This window comes from Ictidomys tridecemlineatus, chromosome 5 (assembly GCF_052094955.1).
Source record: "Ictidomys tridecemlineatus isolate mIctTri1 chromosome 5, mIctTri1.hap1, whole genome shotgun sequence".
Classification (NCBI taxonomy): domain Eukaryota; kingdom Metazoa; phylum Chordata; class Mammalia; order Rodentia; family Sciuridae; genus Ictidomys; species Ictidomys tridecemlineatus.
Window position 1 is genome coordinate 37,702,048 of NC_135481.1, and position 27,649 is coordinate 37,729,696.

The following is a 27,649-nucleotide window of genomic DNA, read 5'->3' on the forward strand; positions in this document are numbered from 1 at the left end:
GAAATTAGGGTATATTTCAAGGTAGGGTTGACAGGATTTTCTGATAAGGGTAGATATGGGATGAGAAAGAGCAATCCAGGGTGACTCACAAAGTTGTGGCCATTGGCATCTGGAAAATTGGAATTTCTGTCTGTTGAGACAGGAAGACTGGGAGAAAAGCAAGGCGGAGGTGAGGAAGATATGACTTGTAATTTTGACTATGTTAAGATCAATTCAAGAAGGTATCTGGGGGAAAGGTTACTAAATGTTAACTTCTTTGTTGCAGGTTTGATGTTGAGTGCTTCAGATCTGGTCACTATGGTACGAGAACGAAAATGCATATTGTGCCACATTGCATACAGCTCAAAAAAGGTAATCAGAGGGAGAATTGAGGCTATATGGATAATCATTTTTTCAGAGATGTCTTATTAATAGATGGATAAAAGCTTTTAATAATGTCTTATTTAGTTTCTTTCTTAAGCCATAGTCTTAGGCCACTGGTTTCTTTCTCAGTACTACCTCATTAAGTCAGTACCTGTATTATTAAACTTCTACCAGAATTTGAATGTACTCACAGGTGAATAATATAGAGAAATTTAGTTAGGAACCACTTACAGAGAAATTCAGGTTATTTGAGGTTGTTATTTTCTGAGATCTTAAAATTGTATACTTTTAAATGCACAAATGCTTAGCAAATATGGCATTTTTCATATGTACCTGGTTTCTGTATATGCCCAGTCTTATGAAAAGTGCAATATAGCAGAAATGGTACTAACAATATCCTAGACATCCACAAGATGGGGATGTTGCACAAAGAAATATAGACCTTATCTGCCCCCTCATTCCCCACCTCAGTACTAGGGATTATACCCAGGGTCACTTTACCACTACATTCCCAGCCCTTTTTATTTTTAATTTTGGTAAGGATTTTGCAAAGTTGCTGAGGCTTGAACTTGTGGTCCTCCTGCCTCCTTGTTCTAGAAAATCTTCCGAGTTGCTGGGATTACAGGTATGTTCTTGATTGTTATTGGAAATTCAGAAAACTGTGAAGATCATGGGCTAGGTTAGCCAAGAAAGTCTGATTGCAGGTAATGCACCTTGAAAGAAATCTAAGAGTAAAGCAATTTAAGTGAAATGGAAAAAGAGATAGGTTAAGTGAAAAACAACATGAACAAAGGACACCCAGGTAGAATGGAGTTGGCAGTTCTAGGTGTCAGTAAGAAAGCTTATTTGATTGAAACAGTTTTGTTTTGGGATTAGTGGGATTGTAATTTAAGTGAAGATAATTGGAAAACAGTATCAAATGTGCTATAATGAAGGTTTTTTACCCCTGTTGAAGATTTCAGTTACTGATGGAAAAAACTAATTGATTTAAAATTATATTTAATAATATATCTGCTACCTTTTAAAAAGTAAAATAATTGGGGCTGGGGCTTAGCTCAGTTGTAGAGAGCCAGCCTTGCATGTGTGAGGCCCTGGGTTCTATCCTTAGCACCACATAAAAACAAACGAAATAGGGGTATTTTGTCCAACTACAACCAAAAAACAACAAATATTTTTTTAAAAAGTAATTGTTTTTTTAGATTTAAAACTTGATCTGGACTTATGAATAACTTCCAAGTTCCTTATGTCTACTTTCAGATTGGTGGAAGATGGGACTAGAGAGGCCAGTGTTCCAAGGTGTGGTATTAGATTTTCTTGGAGTAGCAGCCCTATCTTGTCACTTCACACTTGCCATGATCATAGTGAAGTAAAAATCAAGGACTATAGTTACTCCTCTTGTCTTAGGAAAAGCCAGTTTTATGTTGTTAGACAAGGGAATGGTATGGTTTTAGTGAGTAATATAGTGTAAAATAACTATGGATTAGTTGGAAGGGATGACTCTAATTATTATTTTTAGATAGATTAAGAACAGTTTGTGTTGAAACAGTGCTTTCCTCCAGATTCCCAAACAAATGTAATCCTGGTTTCTCCACATATACTTTAGAGGAGAAAGGGTGACTTGAGCAAGGAAAAGCTGTATAATATAATCCCTGAGCATCCTCATGCCCATTAACTTATATAAAAAACCAAGAAGCTATTAAGTTAAAAATATGTATCTATTCATTTATTTTTTGTTATTATTTATTTAATTTTTTTTGGCACTATAGATGGAATCCAGGGGCATTTTACCACTGAGCTGCATTCCAGCCAGCACCCCTTCCCCCCACCTCTCCCCTTCTTCTTCTTCTTTTTTTTTTTTTTTTAATTTTGAGATAGGGTTGTTGAGTTGCTTAGGGCCTGGCTAAGTTGCTGAGACTGGCCTGGAACTTGGGCTCCTCCTGCATCAGTCTTTCAAGTCACTGGGATTACAGGTGTGCACCACCACACCCAGCTGTATTTAGTTTTTTATTTCAGTATTTCTTGAATTTATTCAACCATGATACCCAGTCCTTTACAAAGAACACTGATTAATGTGCAAGGAACTAAACAGAAGCCTGGTATACAAAAATGTATATATTTGGAGCTCTTACCTTAAGTCTAGCCTGTGGGTCTTGTCCAGGTATTTTGAATACTCAGTTGTTTCACTATTTGTATTCATTTTTTGGAACAGAATGGGTGAGGATTTTGCATATAAATTTGGGAAAAATTAGTGAAGTGTTCTAGAAAATCAAAAGTCACATTGCAACTAGTTTTTAATTATAACACTTTTGTAATAAATACAGAATCAGTTTTTATATCAGAGAGAATAACTCATTTCAATTAATATTGTCTTGGTCAGGAATGGCTTGGTTGCTAGAAAAACCACTTAAATTTAACTGAAGGAATTTATAATACAGATAAGAATCTAAAGAAAAACAGCAAGCATAGGGACTTGAAGATTTTGTGAATTCTTGGAGTTTTTCATTCCAACACAATGTTTGGAACATTGAAATGTTGTCTTGGTGTCAGATCAGCCTGGGAGTTCCAGTTTAACTACTTGGTTATCTATAACTCTGAGAGGCCATCTTTTCATATTTATCCCTTCAATCCCTCACTCTCCACTTGGTACATAATAAGCACTTGATAAAAATCTGGTAAATGAAGAAGTTAACTTCTCTGCATCCTGTGTCCTTGGAAAGTTTGTAACTCTGCAATATTTTGCTGTTCAAATGAGAAAATGTTTAGAGCACTTATCACAGAATATAGTAAACAGTAATATTCAGAAATTTTAGTAGCCTTTTATTATTTGTATATATAAATAGCTATTCTCTAATTATGACATGCTGGCTATATAAACTTTCAAGTGACAAAAGGATAGACATTTACAGCTCTTTGTGTTTTGTGTGTGGTGTGCATGTTTTTAAATGACAACTTTTTCACAGATTTTATTTTCTTCCCTCTAAGAATGAGATAAGGGAAGTGGGAGGGGACATAGTAAATGTTCAAACTTTTCATTAGACCCCACCAAATCAGTTGGGGAAGTGGAGGAGTGTGCAGTGAAGTAAAGCAGTAACTGAATTATTGTATTCAAAGTATTTTTTTAAAAACTTCCCGATCTGCTATAGAGAAGAGACTGTTATATTTGTAATTCCCATCTATAATTGATGTAGCCATTTATATTCATTCAACAAATGTTTATCATATTCCAGGTCTGACAAACTATGTGTAAACCTGTTACTTTCTTTTTTTAATACTTATTTTCTAGTTGTAGTTGGACACAACACCTTTATTTTCTTTTTATGTGGTACTGAGAATTGAACCCAGGCCTTCGCATGTGCTAGGCAAGCACTTTGCTGCTGAGCCACAGCCCCAGTCCCATAAACCTGTTAACCTTTTACGTACTTTTTTTTTTTTTTTGAAAGGTACCTAGGATTGAACCTGGTCTCACTTAACCATGGAGCCATATCCCCAACCCTTTTTATTATTATTTTTTCCTATTTTGAGACAGGGTCTTGCTAAGCTACTTAGGGAAAGTAAGTAGCTTAAGCTACTGAGGCTGACTCTGAACTTGGGAGCCTGGCTGTAGCTTACTCTTTCGGGAATACTAGGGATTTAACCCAGGGGTACTTTATCACTGAGTTACATCCCCTAGCCCTTGTGATTTTGTATTTTGAGACAGAGTTTTGCTAAGTTGTTTAGTTGCCTCACTGAGTTGCTGAGGCTGGCCTTGAACTTGTGATGTTCCTGCTTCAGCCTCCAGAGTCACTGGGATTACAGGCATGCACCACCATATCAGGCTGTAGCTTACTCTTGAAATATTCAGTAGAGAAAGAGAGTGTGGACAAAAGTAGTTGGAATACTAAATGATTTAAGAATTAAAACAAAAATTAAAACTTTAGTAAATTCTTTGTAGCGGGATAGAATTAACCTACATATTTTATTCTTAAAAGTCTTTTGCCTCCTGGGCTGGGGTTGTGGCTCAGTAGCAGAGCGCTCTACTCGCACATGCGAGACCGTGGGTTCGATCCTCAGCACCACATAAAAAATAAATAAATGAAATAAAGGTATTGTGTCCAACTACAACTAAAAAATAAATATTAAAAAAAGTCTTGTTTTGAACGACCAACAATAAAAAAAAAATAAAAAATAATTTAAAAAAAGTCTTTTTGCCTCCTGAAGGCAATACTTTCTAATCATTTTAAAAAGCCATCTAAATATGTTTTTCTAATAATTTCTTTTACTTAAAATATATTGCTGGACACAGTGACATACACTTACAATCCCAACAAATTGGCAAGCTGAAGTAGGAGGATTCAAGTTTGAGGCCAGCCTTAGCAACTTAATGAGACTTTGTCTCTAAATGCCAAAGTAAAAGGTGCTGAGGGTGTAGCTCAATGGCAGAATGCCTTTGGGTTCAGTAATCCCCAGTGCCAAAAAAAGGAAAATATTTCAAAAAGCACAGCTGAAGAACTGTGATCTGAGAATAGTCACACACAAAAGAAACATTGACATAGGAAGCTGAATCCCCAATTGTTGATTACATAGGACATAGAATTTTGTCTTTTTTCCTCCCTCCCCCAAAACAATCCCCCTTAGTTTAATCTGCTTTTTTTGATTTTGAAGGAGATGGACGAACACATGCGGAGCATGTTGCATCACAGGGAACTTGAAAACCTGAAGGGCAGGTATGGGAATGGCTCTCTTCCATAAATTTTGCATATGGGGGAGGGGGGCTGAGTACCAATGGTGCCTGTCCATTTATTTATTTGTTTGTTTGTTTGTTTATGTTTATTTATTTTTCAGTTGTGTATGGAATGGACTCAATGCCTTTATTTGTTTTTATGTGGTACTAGGATCGAACCTAGTGCCTCACACTTTCAAGGCAAGTGCTCTACCACTGAGCCACAACTCCAGCACCCCCTGTCAGTTTATTTGATAGTAATCTTTTGTTAATGAATGCTGTCTTATGGCATAGAACAATCTGTTTGCGTTAGTAACAAGTACAGTAGATTTTTAGCATTCTAAAAGGATAAACCCTGCAGTTCTACTTCTTAGGAGCTAAGACAAGAGGATTGTAAGTTTGAGGCCAGCTTGGGTAATTTAGTGAGACCCAGTCTTGAAAATAAAATAAAAAAGAACTGAGGATGTAGCTCAGTGATTGCCTAGTATGTGTGAGTCCCTGGGTTCAATCTCTAGTACCCCACCTCCATAAACAACTGCAAAAGGATAAACTGATATCTTTGTGCATCTCAAATGTGTAAAATTCACAGCAGCTCTGGTAGAATATAACAAAGATGAGTTAGGATGAACTAGTTCTCTCTTTAATAAGCTATATCATTCCTACAAAGCAGCCTTACAGCTGGGACATTTCATATTTAGCAATGTTATAAATTATTGCATACTATAAGCCTCTAGTATTCCTAGAATAGTCTTTGAGAAATTCAAAGTCTACTAAATTGCACTGAATCTCATTAGTATAAACAAAATCAAATTACAGGCCTTAAGTGTTTTTGAGAACGCTCTTTTGTGATTTAAAACTTGAGATGTTTAAGGGAAGAAAATATAATAAGCTGCTTTTTTAAAAAAGTATGTATATATGCCTGTCCTTTTTCCATTTATGGTTTCTTTTTTATTGTTTTTGACTTCAATGTTTTGCATTTGAAGTTTGGAGACTGGATAAACAGCATCATTGGGAAACTAAGAAATATGAAATGTATTTTATTCCCTGAATAATAGTTAAGTTTTGATCAGAATACCATCCTAGCAGCCATGGTGGCACACACCTGGAGTTTCAGTGGCTTGGGAGGCTGAGGCAGAAGATTATAAATTCAAAGCCGGCCTCAGCAAAATCGAGGCACTAAACTCAGTGAGACCCTGTCTCTAAATACAAAACAAAATAGGGCTGGGGATGTGGCTCAGGTTGAGTGCCCCTGAGTTCAGTTGCTAGTACCTCACTCACCAGCCTCCCAAAAAAGAATGTCATCCTATATCATTTGACATTATTGTATTAACTTTTTTGTTAAGTCATATTGTTTTAGATTATGTGGGCAAGTTAATGTGTTATGAAACTTTCAGCATCTCTTTAGCATATTAATGGAATTTTTACATGTCCCTAGTCTCATACTATGCAAAGGTTAGGTTTAGCAGCAATATAAAGAGGATTTTACTCAAGAGTTAGTGTGTGGTGAGCCGTTGTCATAACTTGAATATATGTGATTTCTAACTTACTAGCATTCAAAATCTATGAAAAACAGTTAAATTTTTATTCTATGTGGATTATTTTAATTATTTTTGAACCCATTTCCAGTGGACTTCCTTTTAGAGCTTACCTTATTCTAGACTACTTATCTGCCACCTGCTCCACATGTACATATTATAAAATTAAATAAAACAAATAAGGTCAGTAAATCTAGTTAATAGGAAAGAAACCCATTGCATTCCAAGATTAATGTCATATTTAATTCAGAGGTCACTAATCAGCCATTTAAGACTTTTAAAAGACAGTTGATTTATTTATTTGTTCATTCATTCATTTATTTTGTGGTACTGGGGATTGAACCAGGACCTCACAAATGCTAGGCAAGCTTTCTACCTGCCTTTTTTATTTTATCTCGAGACAGGATCTCAATAAGTTGCCCAGGCTGATCTCAAACTTGGGATCCCCCTGCCTCTTTCTCCAGAATAGCTGGGATTCTAAAGGCATATCACCACATCTGGCAAAAATTTAAAACAAGTTTTGGTTATATAAGATTCATGTTCACAATGAATACAGAATCACGAAAAGCAAAACTCTTCCTGACCCATTCCCCTTTAAATTCCACTCCTGTTTTAGAGGATAGTCAAGGGTTTGGAGTATTTCCTATCCAGACCTCTTTCTATGTATTTACGTAGATTTATATTTATATACACACATTTTGTTTTGTAGCCGGACCACATTCCATCTGTGTGTTATTCTGTAACTTATTTATTTTTTCCTCCCCTCCATTCCCCTCCAAGCAGATTCACTGTGTAATGGAGATTTTATCTACCATTTTCAGTTACTCGGAACATAATTAGAATACTGAAGCATCTGAACCACCAAATAGAAATGTCATTGTTACCACCCTAATTCATTTTAATGTAGAGAAGAGCACTTTAGTACTAATTTACTCGTATGTTAGATACAATGCTCACATGTTTTAATGGTTTCCCGGCCTTTAATAAATTATAAGGAAGAAGGCAACAGGTAACAAGAAAAAAAAAGGAAAGAAAGAAAACATCTGTTAAGACTATCAAAAAAGACAAAATCTCTCCAGGCATGGTGAAGCACACCTGTAATCCCAGTGACTCAGGCAACTGAGGCAGGAGGATTACATGTTTGTGAGCACTCTCAACAACTTAGTAAGACCTTGTCTTAAAATTTTTTTAAAAAGGCATACTATCTCAAAAAGCATTTACTGACTTGGAACATTTTCTGAAAGAAAAGTTATCACTAGTCTATATGGTAAGTACAGATAATCATCCAGCATTATTCCTTTTTCCTGTTACCCTCAGTTTGTGATTATTGCCTCTGAATTTTGTGGTTTATTACTGGCTTTCTGGTATTTAGACTTTCTATTTATAATTGTATCTATAATTTCAGGGTTTGATCTGGTTAAGAATTGTGAAATATATATTTTTAAAGTTTTTAATGTAAGCTTGAATGAGAAGTAAGTAACTGATCCTCTGGTTCACAATTAGGGATCTGGAGTATTTCCCTATTTTCCCCCTCTGTTTGTTCAGATGTGTGGTCTATAAGTAACTTGTCCAGATAGATGCTGTTAAAAAGGCTCAAACCTTTATTTATCAAACAGCTGTTGTGGTGTAGTTAGAGCAAGCTTAATAAAGAAAAGCTTATGCAGAGACCATCTTAAGGCAGCCTTTCACACATGAAAGGAAATTGTGGTAACAGGATGAAGGTAATTTGAGATCTTTAAACACCCTAAGGAAAATTACTCCTTTTATTAATTAAGAAGGGAAAGTAGTTCATTTTTCCCATAATTATTTTATGTACTTATGTAAAGTATTTAAACTGATTGTTAATTAAAGAATTGAAAAATAGCATCAATAACATATAATTTAATTTGCTAGTAACTTTTTTTTTGCCTTTCACATTTTTTTTCTTTTATTGGTTGTTCACAACATTACAAAGCTCTTGACATATCATATTTCATACATTAGATTGAAGTGGGTTATGAACTCCCAATTTTACCCCAAATGCAGATTGCAAAATCACATCAGTTACACATCCACAATTTTACATAATGCCCTATTAGTAATTGTTGTATTCTGCTACCTTTCCTATCCCCTACTATCCCCCCTCCCCTTCCCTCACATTTTCTCTCTCTACCCCATCTACTGTAATTCATTTCTCTCCTTGTTTATTTTCCCATTCCCCTCACAACCTCTTATATGTAATTTTGTATAGCAATGAGGGTCTCCCTTCATTTCCATGCAATTTTCCTTTTCTCTCCCTTTCCCTCCCATCTCATGTCTCTGTTTAATGTTAATCTTTTCTTCCTGCTCTTCATCCCTGCTTTGTTCATAGTTGCTCTCATTATATCAAAGAAGACATTTGGTATTTGTTTTTTAGGGATTGGCTAGCTTCACTAAGCATAATCTGCTCTAGTGCCATCCATTTCCCTGCAAATTCCATGATTTTGTCATTTTTTTAATGCTGCGTAATATTCCATGGTGTATAAATGCCACATTTTTTTTATCCATTCATCTATTGAAGGGCATCTGGGTTGGTTCCACAGTCTAGCTATTGTGAATTGTGCTGCTATGAACATCGATGTGGCAGTATCCCTGTAGCATGCTCTTTTAAGCTCTTCAGGGAATAGTCCGAGAAGGGCAATAGCAGGGTCAAATGGTGGTTCCATTCCCAGCTTTCCCAGGAATCTCCATACTGCTTTCCAAATTGGCCGCACCAATTTGCAGTCCCAAAATTTGCAGTTTTTGGTGTACACACATCTTTATTTTATTTGCATGTGGTGCTAAGGATCAAACCCAGCGCCTCCTGCACTCAGGGCAAGCACGCCACCGCTTGGGCCACATCCTCAGCCCTAGTAACTTTTAAAATGTAGTTTCCTGGGCTGGGTTTGTAACTCAGTGGTAGAGTGCTTGCCTAGCATGGGTGAGGCACTGGGTTTGATCCTCAGTACTATATTAAAAAAAAAAAAAATCAAATAACTTAAAAATAAAGGTAAATTCTTTAAAAACAAAATCATTTGGTTTCCCAAACATGGTGTGTGGAAGCATGAATACCTGTTGAGTGTAGAACAGAGGTTATAAGGTTGCCTCTGAATATATTGGCTTTTTAGAAGATGTAGTTGTCATACCCTGTTCCTTCTCTGTATAAATTAGAATTATCTTCTTGAAGTATCTTATAAAGTTTATCTCTCTTTTTTAAGCTAGATTTTATTTATTAGAAAAAAAGATGTCTATTTTTGATAAATTATTTAGTGCTTACTTTTATGTCACACTTATTGCCTACACTGTTCTAGGTTATTGATGTATTTTTGCCTGTACTGTTCTAGGTTACTGATGTATTTTGTCTATCAAATAACTTTAGAACTGTGGTTATGTTCTTGTTCAACAAGGAAAGCAACATGTTTTCAAAAATCTGTGTTTGAATATCAAGTATCCAACATGTGCTTTGGGGTTGCACAGTGTGTGGGTTTATGATCATGTATACTTATTTTTAATGAGGTTAAATTCTGCCACTTTATAGTTCATTTCCTAATATTTTATTTTATTATTATTATTTTTTAGAGAGAGAGAATTTTAATATTTATTTTTTAGTTTTTCGGCAGACACAACATCTTTATTTGCATGTGGTGCTGAGGATCCAACCTGGGCCGCACACATGCCGGGCGAGCGCCCTATGGCTTGAGTTACATCCCCAGCCCTCCTAATATTTTAAAAACATCATTGTGGCTCTCCAGTTGTCTTTTTTTTTTTTTTAAACATTTTTTTAGTTGTAGATGGGCACAATATCTTTTTTTTTTTTTTTGGTTAAACACAATACCTTTATCTTGTTTATTTATTTTTTTAAATGTGGTGCTGAGGATCGAACCCAGGGCCTTCCTCATGCTAGGCGAGCGCTCTACTGCTGAGCCACAACCCCAGCCCAATATCTTTGTTTTATTTGTTTATTTTTTTATGTGGTTCTGAGGATCGAACCCAGTGACTCACGCATGTGAGGCAAGCGCTCAACCACTGAGCTACAATCCCAGCCCTCCAGTTATCTTTTTAAAAATCTCTCTCTCTCTCTCTCTCTCTCTCTTTTATTCCCCCAGTACTGGGGAGGTACCCACAGCCTCATACACACTAAGCAAGTACTCTACCACTGAGCTCACCCCAGCCTTGTTGTATCTTTAAAGAGGGATTTTGATGGTTCAGACATGAGAAAAATTATCTGCATCTTAGAAATAAAAGTAAAACCTGCAATTTCATTTAAATATCTTTTAAGGATTATACTAAAAGTCAAAGTATAAGCAATAGGGTGATGTTGTTGTTACTACAATATACAGTTTAGTATTCTGTAAGTTCTTTGGTAGAAAAGGGGACTAATACATTTTCCACAGTTTTAGAGAATTTAAAGGCAAAAAGCTTTTCTAGTGTAAAATTAAGTTGATTTGAATTTCTATTATAATATAAATTAAATATGCTAATTTTGTTATGGTGTTCAGATTCTTCTGATACTGTTCATTCTGATAAGATTTTTAACTCATTTTTGTTTTGCTGTGCAGAACAGCTTGTTTTGTATTACAAGTTAGTGTTCACTTAGAATGAACCTTATCAATGTAGTTTCTACAGAGAAAAGTATGCTATTCCTGGTAAGCTGGGGAAAGTTGGCGATTGCTATTCTTTAAATGTAGTAAGTACAGTTGAAGACTTTTGGTGAAAATAATGTACAAGTACCTGTGGGATTAGAAGGAATTAGAACATTGATAGAATAATTTAGAATTAGTATTTTTAGAGAGAACCTGGTCAGAGTTCATTAAAATGAATCTGTAAAACATGAGCATTTTGAGTTACGAAGTCCAAAAAAAGGTGAGAACTTGTAGATTTTCTCTCTCCCATGATGTTTAGAAAATTAGAAACAGTGTTGTGCGTTAATTTTTTTGGGGTATGTGTGCATGTGCGTGTGTGCGTCGCTGCTGGGGATCAAACCCAGGACTTCCTTGCATGCTATACAAATTGTCTAACAATGAGCTAAATCCCCACCTGCATTGCACAGTATTTTCTTTTTAAGTTTACTGGGTATTTTTTATGGGCTTATACTTTGTCACAGTTGGCAACATTGACTATAAAAAATTAGTTGTTCAATAAGTTGGTTTTTAGTTTTTTGTTCTTTAGTGAACATTCAGGTGATCTCCAACAGAAACTGTCTTTAGTAAAGATGGTTTTGAGCATCTTTTCTGGCTAATTGACATAAATTATGCCTATGTCTTGTTAAGTATATGTAAGAAAAAATGGAGCAGAGGCACACCTATGTGTGTTTCTGCCTGGCCAAAGACATTGTGTCTTTTTGTGTTGATGTATTTTTTTAATAGATTGGCATAGGAAGTGCAGAAATGCCACTAGTATAAACCCAAGTCACATGATACAGGATTATGCCAGTTCGAATTATTGAATGGATACTGCTGCCCAGTGGCTTTGGTGTTCAGAAGGTCCTTAAAAATTATTGCAGAGACAGCTGATCCAATCAAGGAATTTTGAGAAGCTAAAAAGCAGTTAAATTTTAATATTTATTTATTTTTTTTAGTTTACAGCTCTGGAAAAGATTGAAGACTTTAGCTTCTTACAACTGGCCAAGTATGAAATTTACCCTTAAGTAAAAGAAAAGAATAAATTCTGTCTGTCCTGTTAAAACTAATTTTCTCATTTTCTTCTCTAAACAGTAGCATTTTGTGTAACTTGAGAATAAAACAGCTGTTAACTGCCTACAACTGAAATTCTTTTCATTCCCTTTACAACAAAGCCCTCCTGAAGCAGAATGTAGATCACATGTATCATCAGACCAAAAAAAGTTCACTGGGACTACTCCTATCATTTTTCTCAGGGTCCGGAATCTTCACATTCCAGGCAGAGCTCCAGCTGTTCAGATTTAGTTACACAGTTGGGATTGGCTGTACCATCTACTCTTTTCTCCACCCCTTAATTTTCACTGGAAGAAGACTCTAAAGCAGGAGATTAAATGGAAGTGCTGTCACCAGCTTTCTGAGTGCAGCTGGCACCATGGGTGTGCTTCAGAGCAACTTATGTTTGCTCTGCGCCCCCTGCCCTGCCTCCCCTTTCACCATGTTTCCTCTGGCCAAGATTTTAAGTACAGCAATTCAAGAAGATTTCTCCTCCTAAAGCTCATTAATCTGAAGTGTATTGCCTCTTGATTGCTGGAAAAGAATTTAAAATTCATCTCAAAAGTAACTTATGAACAAATTTATTAAAGTGATGAAAGGAGCATTGAAATTGATTAGCACTGATTTTTTACTGTACCAAATTGTGCAGTCTCTTTCAGAGGAAACTTTAACAGGTCTGGTGAGTGTGCCATGCCAGTGGGGAGAATTGAATGTCCCTCGTCTCCCTCTTTCCCTAGGGACAGTAGTCATGAGTGCCGAGTATGCGGGGTCACAGAAGTGGGTCTTTCTGCATATGCAAAGCACATTTCTGGCCAGTTGCACAAAGATAATGTGGATGCCCAGGACAGAGAAGATGATGGGAAGGGAGAGGAAGAGGAGGAAGATTATTTTGACAAGGAACTCGTTCAGTTAATAAAACAAAGGAAAGAACAAAGTCGGTAAGTGATGATTTTTATTTTTTTTTAAAAAGCTTATCTGTAATAGAACATAGTAGAGAATATATTTTACATACTTTTTAGCCTATAGCATTTAAACTTAGTTATAAAATGTAACTTGAGGTTACTGTCTTTTGAATAAAGGAAAATGAAATGCTTTCTTGAACTACTGTGCTATCTGCTCTAAAAAATTCAAAACTCAGTTTTGTATGCTAGCTCTAGCTACATTCTGAGGTTTTTACTACATTGATAACTATGTTTAGAACTGTTTTAATGGTGTCCAAATTTTGTAGTGGAAAACTTAATTGAGTGTGAGCTTCTTTGAATATATAGCATTTTTAATTGGCAAAATAACATCTAGGAAAAATTTTTTACCTGATATGATTTAACATGGTGCTTCTGCCAAATTTGATTTCTGTCTTTGAATCCCTATTGGCTACCAAAGTGTTTGGTTTTTTTTTAATATTTATTTTTTAGTTATAGGTGGACATAACACTTTCATTTTATTTTTATGTGGTGCTTAGGATCGAACCCAATGCCCCACACGTGCCCACAACCCCAAGCCTACCAAAGTGGTTTTACAAATATTTATCAAGTTAATTTATATTTTAAATTTGAGAGTGTCAGTATCATTTGAGTATCATTTGATAAATATTTATAAAACCACTTTGGTAGTTTGTATGGTATTTTATGCTTGTATGTATGTATTGAGGTGTTAGGAGTTTGTGATTTTGCCTTATTGATTTTATTTTCTGAAGAGTTTAATTAACAGCACAGAAATTTTCAGATATGAAAGAACACCATTTATAAAGTGGAATAATTTTTCAAGTCCAAAGACATGATTAAAAACATTTGAAATTCTACAATAAAATTTTGATCTTGAATCTTGAATACTAGTCATTCACCTCCTTTTTGGTTAGATATTTGGATATAAAAAAGGAGTATGTCATTTAACTCTGTGTATAATCAGGAATTTTTTGAACCAGTCCTTAAAATAAGACTTCCTTAACCTTAAAATGTCAATAGCAACATGGTTCTTTGAGTCATTCAGTTGCTTAGTCCTTCAAATGACATTCTCATTATTATTAGTACAGTTGTAGTTTACTCTTTCTGCTGTTTAAGGGAATTGGAGCCTCTAGGAGACTAACTTCTGTTTTATTCTTATACACCAGTGCCATTGTTAGCATATCTGTATAAATGATTGTTAAGTCAAAGGGTAAGAAGTATTTCAGTAGATTAGACATTGATAACACAATTCTTCAAATTTTCTTATATGCCTTTGTGGTAACCTATTTATAAAATCATCTGTTTCTTCATGAGGCCCCCCTCCCCCCACATGAGATATTTAACTCTGTTCTTTTGGGGCTGTGGATTTAGCTGAACACTATTATTCCCTCAGTCTAGCCAGGTCATGATGATCCAGGAATTCTTCATATATGATTTATTCCCCAATTCTCCCCCCATTTCTGATCTCATTTGTATAACTGAGTCTGTGGTTCCATTGGATGTTATAAGTTGCCTACTGCCTAGAAAGATAAAAACAAATTAGTTAATAACACACACAAAAAAATCCTGCTAGTGTATTTAATATCACTTGTTACTTGGAGACTTCAGGTCTTCTGGTTAGCCATGTTGTAATTTATAATGTAAATGGTATTTGCATTTTTTTAGATATATTAACTTTCAATTCCTTGTGGGAAAAAAAAGGGATTACAATTGTGTTTAAAATGTTATAGACATTGAAAGCTCTTCAGACCAATTAAACTAAGTATTGAATTTAAGATTTAAGTCAAGTTTAGAGAAAGAAACCTAACCACAGAAACTTTGCTTTGGGATTTTCAGTCTATCAAGGCCTAGTGACTTAGGAGTGTAAACTTGGATTCAGACTGCCAAGGTTCAAATCTTTACTCTGCCACTTTTTGGCAAAACACTTAACCTGTCTCCTCCTCAGGTTGCTCATCTAAAAAATAGGAATAATAAGAATACTTGCCTTAGGATTGTGAAAATTGAATAGGTAATCTATTAAAAGAATTGAATTAAATGCCTGATACTTAGTAGATACTCAGTAAATTTTGGCTAATATTACTCAATATCTCGAGTCCTTAGCACTCCTTAGCTTGTGCTAGATGCACCATAGGCAGTTTATAGAAGAAAATGGTTTTGTAATTATTGCTATGATGTTTACTTAAACTTATTCACATTTCTGTGGCCTCCTTATTTAACATGAATAGTTCAAATAGTTGTAACTTCTTTATAAAATCCTCTACCTCATGGAGCTCCTTATAGCACCTATTGTGGTTACTGCTTATTTGTATGTGCTATTTTACTCCTGTTGTACTTTAATTCCTTGGCTAGGTTCTGAGCCCATCATAAACAGAAGCTGCATATTAAAGTTTTCTTATATCATTTCACAGTCATTGTATAAGTGCTTGATAAACTGTTTATTAATGAAGATAACCATGCAAAATATGATCGTAAAAATAGGTTAAGAAGGGGCTAGAGTTGTGGCTTAGTGGTAGAGTACTTGTGTAGCATGTGTGAAGCACTAGGTTTGATCCTCAGCACTGCATATAAATAAAGGAATAAAATAAAGGTCCATCAATAACTAAGAAAAAATATATTAAAAATGAAATTAAAACAAAACAAAAATAGGTTAAGAAAAAAATAGGTTAAGAAACTGGAATTTTTAGAAGGAACCTGTAATTGGAGAAATCATGTATTAAGGACAGATAAATTAACATAAAATTGTATCAACAATAGAATAAAAGGAACAGAGTCCTAGAATATGCCAATAAATATAGAACCAAGGAAGGATAGTGTAAATATGTCAGATTTGTAATATTTCTGGGATGATGGGGGAAATAATATATTATGTAATATTAATTAACTGAAGACTATTGAGTTTAACCATACCATTTAAAGATGCGAAAGCAAACACTATTAGAAATAAAATGGGGGCTGGGAATGTGGCTTAGTGGTAGAAAGCTGGTCGGGCACGTGTGAGAAACACTGGGTTTGATCCTCAGCACCATATAAAAATAAAATAAAGGTATTGCGTCCACCTAAAACTAAAAAAAAAAAAATTAAAAAAAAGAGGCTCTACTACTTAATCTAAATAATAGGGGAAAAGAGGCAGAAGGGAAGTTTGGTGGGTTTTGCCTATAAAGAATGCATTAAAATTCCTTTAAATTCTTAACAAAAAAACTATTTTTCTTCCAGACAAGATGAGCCTTCCAATAGCAGCCAAGATATAAACTCTGATGACAGGCAACCTCAATGGAGACGAGAAGACCGAATCCCTTACCAAGACAGAGAGAGTTACAGCCAGCCAGTGAGGCATCATCGTGGACCTCCACAGAGAGATTGGAAATGGGAGAAAGATGGCTTTAATAACAGTAGAAAAAATAGCTTTTCACATTGTTTGAGAAATAGTGGTGGACCAAGAGGATGTTCTGGGTGGCATAAAGGTGTTGCAAGAAGTTCCTCAACCTGGTTTCACAACCATAGTAATTCTGGAGGTGGTTGGCATTCAAATAGTGGGATGGTAGATTGGAATTATAACAGTACAGGAAGGAATTCCAGTTGGCATTCTGAAGGAACAGGTGGCTTTTCCAGTTGGCATATGAACAACAGTAACGGAAACTGGAAATCCAATGTACGTAGTACAAATAGTTGGAATTACAATGGCCCTGGAGACAAATTTCAACCAGGCAGAAACAGAAATTCTAACTATCAAATGGAGGACATGACTATGCTTTGGAATAAGAAATCTAATAAGTCAAGCAAATATAATCCAGAGAGATATAAATGGCAGTGGCAAGATAATGACAAAATTGGTACAGTTGCCACATATAGAAGTCCTTCTGAAGAAGGATTTACAAGTGATAAATTTCCTTCAGAAGGCTTACTTGACTTCAATTTTGAGCAGCCAGAAAGCCAAACCACTAGGCAGGCAGACAGTGCAGCTTCCAAAAGTAGTGGAAAGAATGGCAGTGTAGCAAGGGAAAAGCCTCGTCGCTGGACTCCATATCCTTCCCAGAAGACTCTGGATTTACAGTCAGGATTGAAAGAAGTCACCAGTAACAAGTCAGAAATGATAGATAAACCTCTCTTTGATTTTAGCTTGATTACCATAGGAATACAAGAACCTCAAACTGATAAAACAAATATCTCCCCAATACTAAAAACACAAAAAGAAATACATACTGGATCTCTTAATCACAAAACCACTTCTGACTGCACTGTTTCCTATGAGGTGGTAAGAGATTGCCCCATTGCAGAAAAACCTGAACAAAAGCATGATTCAAATAGGATTCCTTCATTGAAATCCCCACTCCTTCCACTTCCAGCCACTAAATCAGTTTCTCAAAAGCAAGATTCAAAGAATCCTTCAAACACCAAAGCAAATTCTTTTTCCCCTGGAGAACACTCAGATCCCTTGAACAAACCCACTTTAGAAGATAGACAAGGTTCTCCTTACATATCCAAATTGCGAAGTTCATGTCCTCATGTTTTAAAAGGGAATACAACTACATCTGGCACTCAAAAAAAACCTGATGATAATTTAAATGAAACATTACAAAAAGCCAAAGAAGTGCCAGAGTGTCATGAGACATTGCAAAATCCACTTCTTAGCACTTCTAAGAGGACCAGTAACTTTGCAAAGGCAAGTAGGAATGTAGAAGAGTCTGAAAAGGGATCTTTGAAGATTGAGTTTCAAGTGCATGCATTAGAAGATGAAAGTGATGGAGAGACATCTGATGTAGAAAAGCATGGAACAAAAATTGGAACTCTGGGTTGTGCAACTACAGAAGTTTTATCCTGCAGCACTCACACTGTTGAAGAGAAAGAACAGGATGAACAGATTTTGAAAACACCTCGGAAATTTTCCACCTCCCCTTGTAATTCCACAGTTCACCAGAATGAGTCTGAATTACAAGTGGCATCTGCAGCTAGTCCACACTCTGGCTTATTGCTAGACTTGAAAACCTCTCTAGAAGATGGACAGGATGACAACCCTATTAAATCTCATATATCTTTTGAAACAGAAGGCTTTGAGAGTACTAGTTTAGATGCTGAGCTTCAAAAAAGTGATATTAGTCAGCCCTCTGGTCCTCTCTTGCCTGAACTAAGCAAGCTTGGCTTTCCTGCCTCACTTCAGAGAGATCTAACCCGGCACATTAGTTTGAAGAGCAAAACTGGAGCACACCTTCCTGAGCCAAACCTCAATAGTGCTCGCCGTATTCGCAATATTAGTGGTCATCGAAAGAGTGAAACAGAGAAGGAGTCTGGACTCAAACCAACCCTACGACAGATTCTAAATGCATCTCGGAGAAATGTCAACTGGGAACAGGTCATTCAGCAAGTAACCAAGAAAAAACAAGAGCTAGGCAAAGGCTTACCCAGGTGTGTGCCTCTTTTCAGTATCTGTGTTCTTTCTTGCTTTCTTTTAAAGGTATCCTTTGACCTGGGTCAAGAGAATTCTGCTTGTTCCTTTTAATTAAATGTTTGCCAAAAATACTCATTGTAGATGTCTGATTCAATTTACTATCAAAGACTAAGTGGTACTCTATGACTAATGGAATACAGTTTTTCTTAGTGGAGAATGGAGGTTAAAATGGAGGCATACCTCCTTCTGAGAAAGGAGATAGGGGCATAGGAAAAAATCATCAGCCATCCATTATTTCAGTTTGTATATCCATAAATCTGTATCTATCTTTAGAATTTAATTTCTCTAGATCTAGATCTTGAATGAATGACACAACTTTTAAATATAACTGTCCTCATTGCCTCTTACTTAGAACCTGTGGATAGTTACCTTTCTGTATTTACTCTGGACATCATACTTCAGAACACAAAATGTTTATCTCGAACACTTCTGTAATATTGTGGCTGTTCATCTTATGTTGAGGTACTATTCTGAATGATAAAGTGTTCAAACAGATTTACTACCTGAAAATCATAATTCTGTAGCATTTTAACATACCCTTCAGGTTTAGGGTAGTTTCTATCCTTGTTCAAATAATAAATTTATTTTTCCCCCTTTTCCTTTACCAGATCTGGTGAGTAGTATATGAAATTATGAGTAAAAAACTCATTGTAGTGCCTGACACTTGTAAGTGATCAGCGAAAGTTTATTGTTTGTTTTGGTTTATTTACTTTTAAAAATTAGGTGTTTTTGTTGTAGATTTAGAGCTGTATTTGAAATAAAATTCTCAATTTTTACTCTCATATGTATTCTTATGCTATATGTCTATAATTTATTACTGTGACATAGCAAAATTATTTATTTTCTGTCTCAATTCCTTATCAAACTGTGAGCTCCTTGAGAACAGGAACCATCTTATATGTTTTTGTAACCTGTGCTTGACAGAGTCTGACACATTAAAAAGAGCTCTTCCCTATAACCATGTCGTTTTATGTTTTTTGTTTTTTTCTTTTTTAAGGTTTGGCATAGAAATGGTACCTCTGGTTCAAAATGAGCAAGAGGTCTTGGATTTAGATGGTGATCCTGATCTGTCTAATTTAGAAGGATTCCAGTGGGAAGGTGTTTCCATTTCCTCATCTCCTGGGTTGGCCAGAAAGCGAAGCCTTTCTGAGAGCAGCGTGATCATGGATAGGGCTCCTTCTGTGTACAATTTCTTCAGTGAGGAAGGTACTGGCAAAGAAAATGAGCCCCAGCAGATTGTTTCACCTAGTAACTCATTGAATGCTGCACAGAGTCAGAAAGCAACGATGTGCCTTAAACAGGAGTTGACACCTCTGACTGCCTCCCTCAGAACAGGTGAAAAGTCTGAAAATGTTGCTACCCGAAGGCGTCATAGTGCACAATTACCCTGTGATCATATAATACCTTTGATGCATTCAGCAAAAGACCTAAACAACCAGGAGAGGTCTACACCACCATCAGAGAATCAGAATGCCCAGGAGAATAATGGAGAAAGAAACTCTCTCTCATCAAATGCATCCTCACTCCTTGCAGCCTCCAGTTTAGCAGATGCAGCCACTGATAGCAGCTGTACCTCTGGTGCTGAACAAAATGACAGCCAGAGTATTAGAAAGAAACGAAGAGCCACCGGAGTGAGTATGATTCCCTGTGCTTTTTATAGAACATCTCATGTAGCAACTTAGTTGTTTATAAAGAAGGTTTAACTGTTTGATTTTGGAGGGATTTGGGGTTGTAGTTCTCTACACTCTGGAATAGAACTATGAGGCTCTTATTTCATCCTACTGGTTTCTTTCACCGAGTAGTTCTACAAAATTAGATGTAATGTAATATGAATGTACAGTACCAGGAAAATATGAAGTCATCGCTAAAACTAGTCTTCAACCCAGTGAGTCTTTGTATCACCTGACCAATAATAAGTCATATCTTCAGCTGTAATGCAGTCTATTTTCATAGATGTACTCTGTACTGCTTCTGAAGAGTTTTCTGTTATGTTTGTAATGCATGTATGTATGACTGTTGGATTCAGAACTTCTAGGATTAACACTAAAGTAGCTTGTTACTGTTAGAGTGCATATATAAGAACATAGCATAGAAGTATTTTGTTTTATTTTTGTGGTATTGAAAATTGAACCCAGAGGCTCTCTACCACTGAGCCATACCCCCAGCCCTTTTTATTTTATTTTGAAACAGGGTCTCACTAGATTGCCCAGGCAGACCTTGTACTTATGATCAACTTGCCTCAGCCTTCCGAGTTTCTGGGATTATAGGCTTGTGTCACCAGGCCCAGCTTTTTAGTACTTGTAACTATCTTTTGTCCTTTAGCTACCCAGCCTGGCTTCTTAAGAGTCTTGTCCTTCACCAGTACCACTTCAGCTCTTCTGGCATTCCTACTTGATATTGCTTAATCTTCTCAGAATTCCTTTCTGGAAAGAAAGAGTTGCTGGTAGTGATAGAATCTGGAATCTGGCACTGTAAGAAAATCGTCTCTTTCCTTTAAAACTAAGGCAATAAATAAAGTAGTTAGGGTCATGGGTTTAGACCTGTTTCAAATTCCTATTCTGTTCCTTGGAACTAGACTGTACATAGGGGATATTAGATGATTTGACATACAAAAGTAAAAAATTATCCTTTGGCAAAGCTAATTTTTTTTTCATCCTCTAATCCCCATTTTTTTCCTAAATATTGGCTAACAACACAATTATTGTCTTAAAGGAGTTCATGATCAAGTAGAAGAATTTCTATTTTTATTACAAAAAAGTGGTCAGAACTGAGTATGGACTCAGCTTCTTCCTCTTTTGCCCATGACAGCATTTAATTGTCCCTAGCTCTTTTTTCCATTGAGTTTAAAACAATCATAGAGTCCACGTCCACAATGACAAAGCTAGTATCTTGAGATTTGTCTTATAGGCAGTTTAGCTTCTTATTGCAAAGATTTTCTTGATGAAGTTTGAAATAGAAACTGTGCCAAAATAAAATTAGAGTTTGTGTTATTGGCTTTGTTCATATGTGTGAATTACTTCACCAAGGTGGAATGCTTTACCTAAGCCTGTGGGTTTTACCACCTTTAAGATGCTGGGAAGGCATCTGATCTTGTACTGTCCCCCTCACCCTTTTTTTTCTTTTTTAGCAGATACATTGATTCAACTAATATTTGACTTGTGTGTGAGCAATAGTGAAGGATAATGTACGACTATCTTAGAACTTTCATTCTTTATTCTTTTTCTCTTGGATAATGACCTTTACATATTGAATTATTCAGTTTTGTTTTGCTCCACAGGATGGATCTTCTCCTGAACTCCCAAGTCTTGAGAGAAAAAATAAAAGAAGGAAAATTAAAGGGAAAAAAGGTATGGTGCAGAATATTGTGGCAAAAAGAAGTTGTTCTTACAGCATTTCGGTCTTCATACAACTTGACACAGCAAACTTGTGTTCATCAAACACTGATACCCATTTTTTTTTTTTTTTTTGCATTGTCTTCTTTCTTAAGAGCAAATTGGATTTCCTACAACACTCAGTACAACTAGAGGAAGAGTATATGATGCCACATAGACCTGTAGGCTGAGGTTATATATCTCTTGTACAATATAAGCCAGAAAATCTTATTGGGCCTTTTCAGTAGGATAAAAAAGAGCATGTCATTTAGTAAAAACATTGTTGTTCTTAATCATTTATAGGCATTTCTCTCAATTTCTCATTTTTGAAGCATTTTGGTTGCTTTTCTAATAGTGAATTAAGGAAAGAGGTTATTAGCATTGTTCCTCCTCTGATAGGTTTCTGTGACTTTTGCTTTCCTTATAGGGAGTGATTTGATGAGTGGATGGGATAAATAAGGGAAGAGTCAAGGGCAACCCTGTTTTCTGGTTGGGGAAATTAGGCAGATGATGGTATTATTTATAGAGATAGACGACTCCATGGCAGGAACAGATTGAGGCTAAAGAAAGATGAGTTTCCTTTTAGATCCTTTGATTTAAGGGACCTTTGAGACACTTAGAAAGGGATATAATAATTGGATATGTGGATCTGATATTTAGAGGAGAGGTTTTAGCATATTAAATTAGAAAAAGACAAATGATGACACATACATTATTTAGAACATTTTATTTAAATTAAATACACTCCTCTCGGGGTGGGATTTTGGCTCAGCGGTAGAGCACTCGCCTAGCACGTGCAAGGCCCTGGGTTCAATCCTCAGCACCACATAAAAATAAATAAATAAGGTTATTGTGTCCAACTATAACTAAAAAATAAATATTTAAAAAAGTAAAATAAATAAACAAATAAATACACTCCTTTCTGATATTGTGAAATATATTTTTGGTCTTTGTTTGCTGGCATACAACCTAAATCCTTGGAATCTCTTAAGTGATAGAATCTTTTTTTGTGTGCTAATGGTTGACTTATGGCTGGCAGGTAGCTTCAGGATGAGGGGTTGTTCACCTGAAAGATCAAGGCAGGATTGAAGGGTTGGGACTCTTCAGCTGTAAACCCCACCCCAGCCCCTGCGCACGCATGCAGCCTTTTGTGGGGGAGGAGGAAGCCCTGAAGGTTAAATCAGTCTTTAGTGGCCCCAAATTTAATCAATTATGCCTGTGTAGTAAAGCCTCCATAAGAACCTAAAAGGAAGCTGGGGCCGAGGCTCAGTGGTAGCCCTCTTGCCTGGCATGTGTGAGGCACTGGGTTTGGTTCTCAGCACTGCATATAAATAAATAGATTAAAGGTCTGTCAACATCTAAAAAAAAAAAAAAAAGTACGTGTGTGTGTGTGTGTATAAACAACAACTACGACAAAATAACCTAAAAGGACAGGGTTCAGAGATCTTCCTGGTAGCTGAACACATGGAGGTTCTTGGAGAGTGGCTCACCCACACAGCATCACACTTCTTTCTTCCATACATCCATACATTACCCTATGCATCTCTCTATCTGTATCCTTTGCAATATCCTTTGTAATAAATGAGCAAATATAAGTATTCCCTTGAGTTCTATAAGCTGCTTAAACAAATTAATTGAACCTGAGGAAGGGGTTATAGGAACCCTAAATTATGGCCTGTTGGTAGTCTTGGAGACTAAATGCTCAGTCTCTAGGATATTATGTTATCCCCAGGTAAATAGTGTTGGAATTGAATTGGAGAATACCTGTCTGATGATGTTCCCTGCAGAATCAATTTTTGCTGTGTATGGGGAAAGCCCCACACATCTGGCATCAAAGTGATCTGTGTTGTTGAATGTGTGTAAGAGAAATAGTCTGAGTTTGACTCCTTATGTTTCTACTGACACAATGTATTTTTTTCACAAGGCATTTTCTAATAAGGAGAGCTATTCTAACTATGAAAATATCAGAAGAAAATGAGAAATGTGTCAGGGCATTAGAATGAGCAAGGATTTTTTGGATAAGACCCCCAAAACACAGTGAGCAAAAGCAAAGATGACAAATTAGTTAAAATAGCACCCAGATCAAATTCCCTGTAGCCTTACTTGAGAACAAAGGAACAGTAGATCTCATACATCTGCTAATACCACACTGCTGCCTAATCCTTTCTTCCCAGTTTTTCTGGAGCCGCCTCACCTCCTTCCTATGTATCCCCATCATCAGCAAACTAAAAAATATTCTGCACATCAAAGGAAATAACAGTAAAGAAACAATCTCAAGAATGGGAGAAAATATATGTTTTTAGTGCTATAAATATTCTGGATATTAAACCCTTGTTAAATATATATAACTATCTTAGTGGTAAATAATAATAATAATAATATGACTGAAGAGAACCATTTGACATTAACAGACTAGAAAAATATAAGATTTGGGAGGAAAGTTCCAAGCAGGCTAGGTCTGAGGCCCAGTCTAAGCAAAAGCCCTAAATGAAGTGGATGGTAGCTAAAAAATGGAAAATAAAACCTCGATCCATGAATGTGCTTCAACAGAGATTTCACCTGGGAAGTTAGTGGAGAAAGAAAGTGATTAGTTAGGATAGTACAATGTGGTATACTTGAACTATGAGACAACTCTTTCGATTCTTACTTCATTTCTATCTTTGATATCAGACTTGGCCACATATTTTCTAAGACTTGTCGAGTCTCCTAACCTCTGGAGGAGAAAACAAAAGTTTTTTCCTAAATCATGGGCATAGTTGAGTCTTTTGAGAAACTGTTACTGAAGAGGAGTCTCCAGTATTAAGCTGGGCCTTATGATTTCTTTCAGCAGAACGTTCTCAGGTTGACCAGCTACTGAATATTTCCTTAAGAGAGGAAGAACTAAGCAAATCACTGCAGTGCATGGATAATAACCTTCTGCAGGCCCGGGCAGCTCTGCAGACAGCATATGTTGAAGTTCAGAGGTTGCTCATGCTCAAGCAGCAGGTAACAACGTATGTATGGTCTAATGAAAACAGATCATCTCAGAAGTAGATTTTGAAATGCTTAACAAGATACTTTATTTTCAGATAACTATGGAAATGAGTGCACTGAGGACTCATAGAATACAGATTCTACAGGGATTACAAGGTATTCATAGGGTGTCCATAGCTTATTACTTTTTGTTCTATATAGAAGGGAGGGAAAAGTAGTTATGGAAAGATCATATGGTTTCTCCCATGTTTTTTTGGTTTCATCATTCTGTAAAAAGCCTGAAACCAGCTAGGCACCATGGTGCTCACCTGTAATTCCAGCTACTCGGGAGGTCAAGTCAGGAGGATTGCAAGTTTGAGGCCAGCCTCAGCAATTTAGTGAGACCTTCTCAAAATAAAAAATAAAAAGGGCAGGGGAAAAAGCTCACTGATAGAACGACCCTATGTTCAATCCCTAGTGCTGCAAAAAAACAAAAAGGGAAAAAAAAAACCCTTAAACTGTATATCCCAGAAATGTTTAGCAATGGATATAGTAACTCTGGATTAAGAATAAAAAGACCAGTGTTCAAATCTGGCACTTCCACTGGTGTTTATATAATTTTAGATAAGTCATTTAAAGTTTAGAAAATTGATATGTTGATGCCAATTTTATACCTGTATCTTTAGTAGTTATATAGATTAGATGATATTCTATTTTGAAGAATTATGAGGGAGTATACTAATATATTTATTTAAAATTCCTTTCTAATGTTTATAAATACAAATTGTTTTAGAAACAAGTGACTCTTCAGATAACATTTTTGTATTTGTATATGTGTTTCCTGTTCTAGAAACATATGAACCTTCTGAGCACCCAGATCAGCTTCCCTGTAGCCTCACTCGAGAACAAAGGAACAGTAGATCTCAGACATCTGCTGATACCACGCTGCTGCCTAATCCTTTTTTCCCAGTTTTTCTGGAGCCGCCTCCTTCCCATGTATCCCCATCATCCTCTGGAGCCCTTCTCAAAGTAACTACATCTCCTGCTTTCCAAGCCCCTGGGAGTGTCCCTGCTCCAGACTCATCAGTTCAGATTAAACAAGAGCCCATGTCTCCTGAACAAGATGAGAATGTGAATGCTGTATCACAAGTCTCTGCTTGCAGTGTATCCAAGGAATTACCCCAAGTTAATAGTAAGTAAGCTTTTCTCTGGCTTAAAGGGCATCCCTGCAGTGGGACTAGGGCAGTTATACAACAGTGTGTAAAACCATACTTGTCCATTAAACTAAAGTTATTACAATTAAATTTTTATTTAAATGCCCTTCCTAGAGGAGAGTTTTTTTAAATGTTTTAGAGAATGTAATTTAAATATCAGTAACTTAATTTTCTCTAATTTAAGGTTACTGAGTTGACTTTGTATTAATACTTAAAAGTTTCTATTTATTAGGTTAGGTGCAGAATTTATTTGGTGTTTTTGATAAATGGGTTAAAGTTGTTCATCCAGTTTTTTAGATAAGGTATATGCTCTGAGTTTTTTATCATCAAATGTCCTTATCTCAAATACAAGTCAGAACTTTTATAAGCCCGAGAGGCTGGTAGCCAAGATAAGATGACGTGGGGTTCTGGGGTTTGTAATCCTCTAATGGGAACTTGGACTTACGTGGTTTTGAGAAGTAGCCAGGATTTTTACTCTTTTCATAAAATAACATCTAGTTAACATTTGAGAATAACTTGTTAGTATTTAAAATCTGTTAGAAGTTTTTATGAACACAGTGTTGCCATATTGAAAATTAGGACCAACAAAGAAACAAACTGGCATTGTGTGATTTCTTGAGCAAAAACAGTCTGAAAAATTACCCTAGCTTTTAGTACCAGTATAAATAATATTGATATCAAATGGAAATTGTCCTTCATGTTGAATTTTAAGTTGCTTTTTTTGTGGATAGTATTTAAAATTTTAAAAAAATAGTAATAAAGATTCTTTTATAGATTTCTTTTTCTGATTACAAAAATAATTCACTTTCATTATTAAAAAGTTGGGAGATTACAAAAATGTAGATGTTATTTTGTTATATTATTTCAGTGTTTACTCTTTATTTTTGGTACTGGGAATTAAACCCAAGGTGCTTTACCATGAACTATTTACTTCCTACCTCTTTTTATTTTTTATTTTGAGAAAGGGTCTCGCTAAGTTGCCGAGGCTAGCCTTGAATTTGCAGTCCTCCTGCTTCAGCCTTGTGAATTGCCTGGGTAACAAGTATGCACCACCATTCCTGGCTATATTTCAAGCCATTTTTTTTTTTCCTTTTTTACTTTTTTCTTTTTGTGACACTGGTAATTGAACCTGCCAGGGCCTCAAACATGCTAGGCAAGCACTTTACCATTGAGCCTTATCTAGCCCTTAGTCTTTCTTACATCACAGGTGTTCGTGTATTTATATGTAGACTTTGATTTTTTTTTTTTTGAATAAAAGAGAGGGATAGTGATTTTTTTTTAAAGGGGGGGCGGGGAGAGAATTTTAACATTTTATTTTTTAGTTATTGGCGGACACAAAATCTTTGTTTGTATGTGGTGCTGAGGATCGAACCTGGGCCGAACGCATGCCAGGCGAGCGCGCTACCGCTTGAGCCACATCCCCAGCCCTATATGTAGACTTTGTACAAAGGAGAAATCATAG

At 36.0% G+C, this 27,649-nt stretch overlaps 1 protein-coding gene across 5 annotated transcripts in view; it reads left to right on the forward strand.

Annotated features, from left to right (window-relative positions):
• The window catches only part of Znf106 (zinc finger protein 106), a 67,498-nt gene that overhangs the window by 20,435 nt on the left and 19,414 nt on the right, over window positions 1-27,649 (forward strand). For 2 of the 5 annotated variants that reach the window (XM_013359068.4, XM_078048925.1), the window contains exons 2-10: window positions 266-351; window positions 5,005-5,066; window positions 13,004-13,204; window positions 16,421-18,607; window positions 19,648-20,281; window positions 21,928-21,997; window positions 24,849-25,006; window positions 25,090-25,150; window positions 25,824-26,165. In XM_013359068.4, coding sequence (XP_013214522.2) covers window positions 271-351; window positions 5,005-5,066; window positions 13,004-13,204; window positions 16,421-18,607; window positions 19,648-20,281; window positions 21,928-21,997; window positions 24,849-25,006; window positions 25,090-25,150; window positions 25,824-26,165 — 3,796 coding nt within the window. In that variant the 5' untranslated portion in view covers window positions 266-270. The remainder of the gene's footprint in view (window positions 1-265; window positions 352-5,004; window positions 5,067-13,003; window positions 13,205-16,420; window positions 18,608-19,647; window positions 20,282-21,927; window positions 21,998-24,848; window positions 25,007-25,089; window positions 25,151-25,823; window positions 26,166-27,649) is intronic. The other 3 variants (XM_078048924.1, XM_078048926.1, XM_021726099.3) reach the window with 3 other exon arrangements.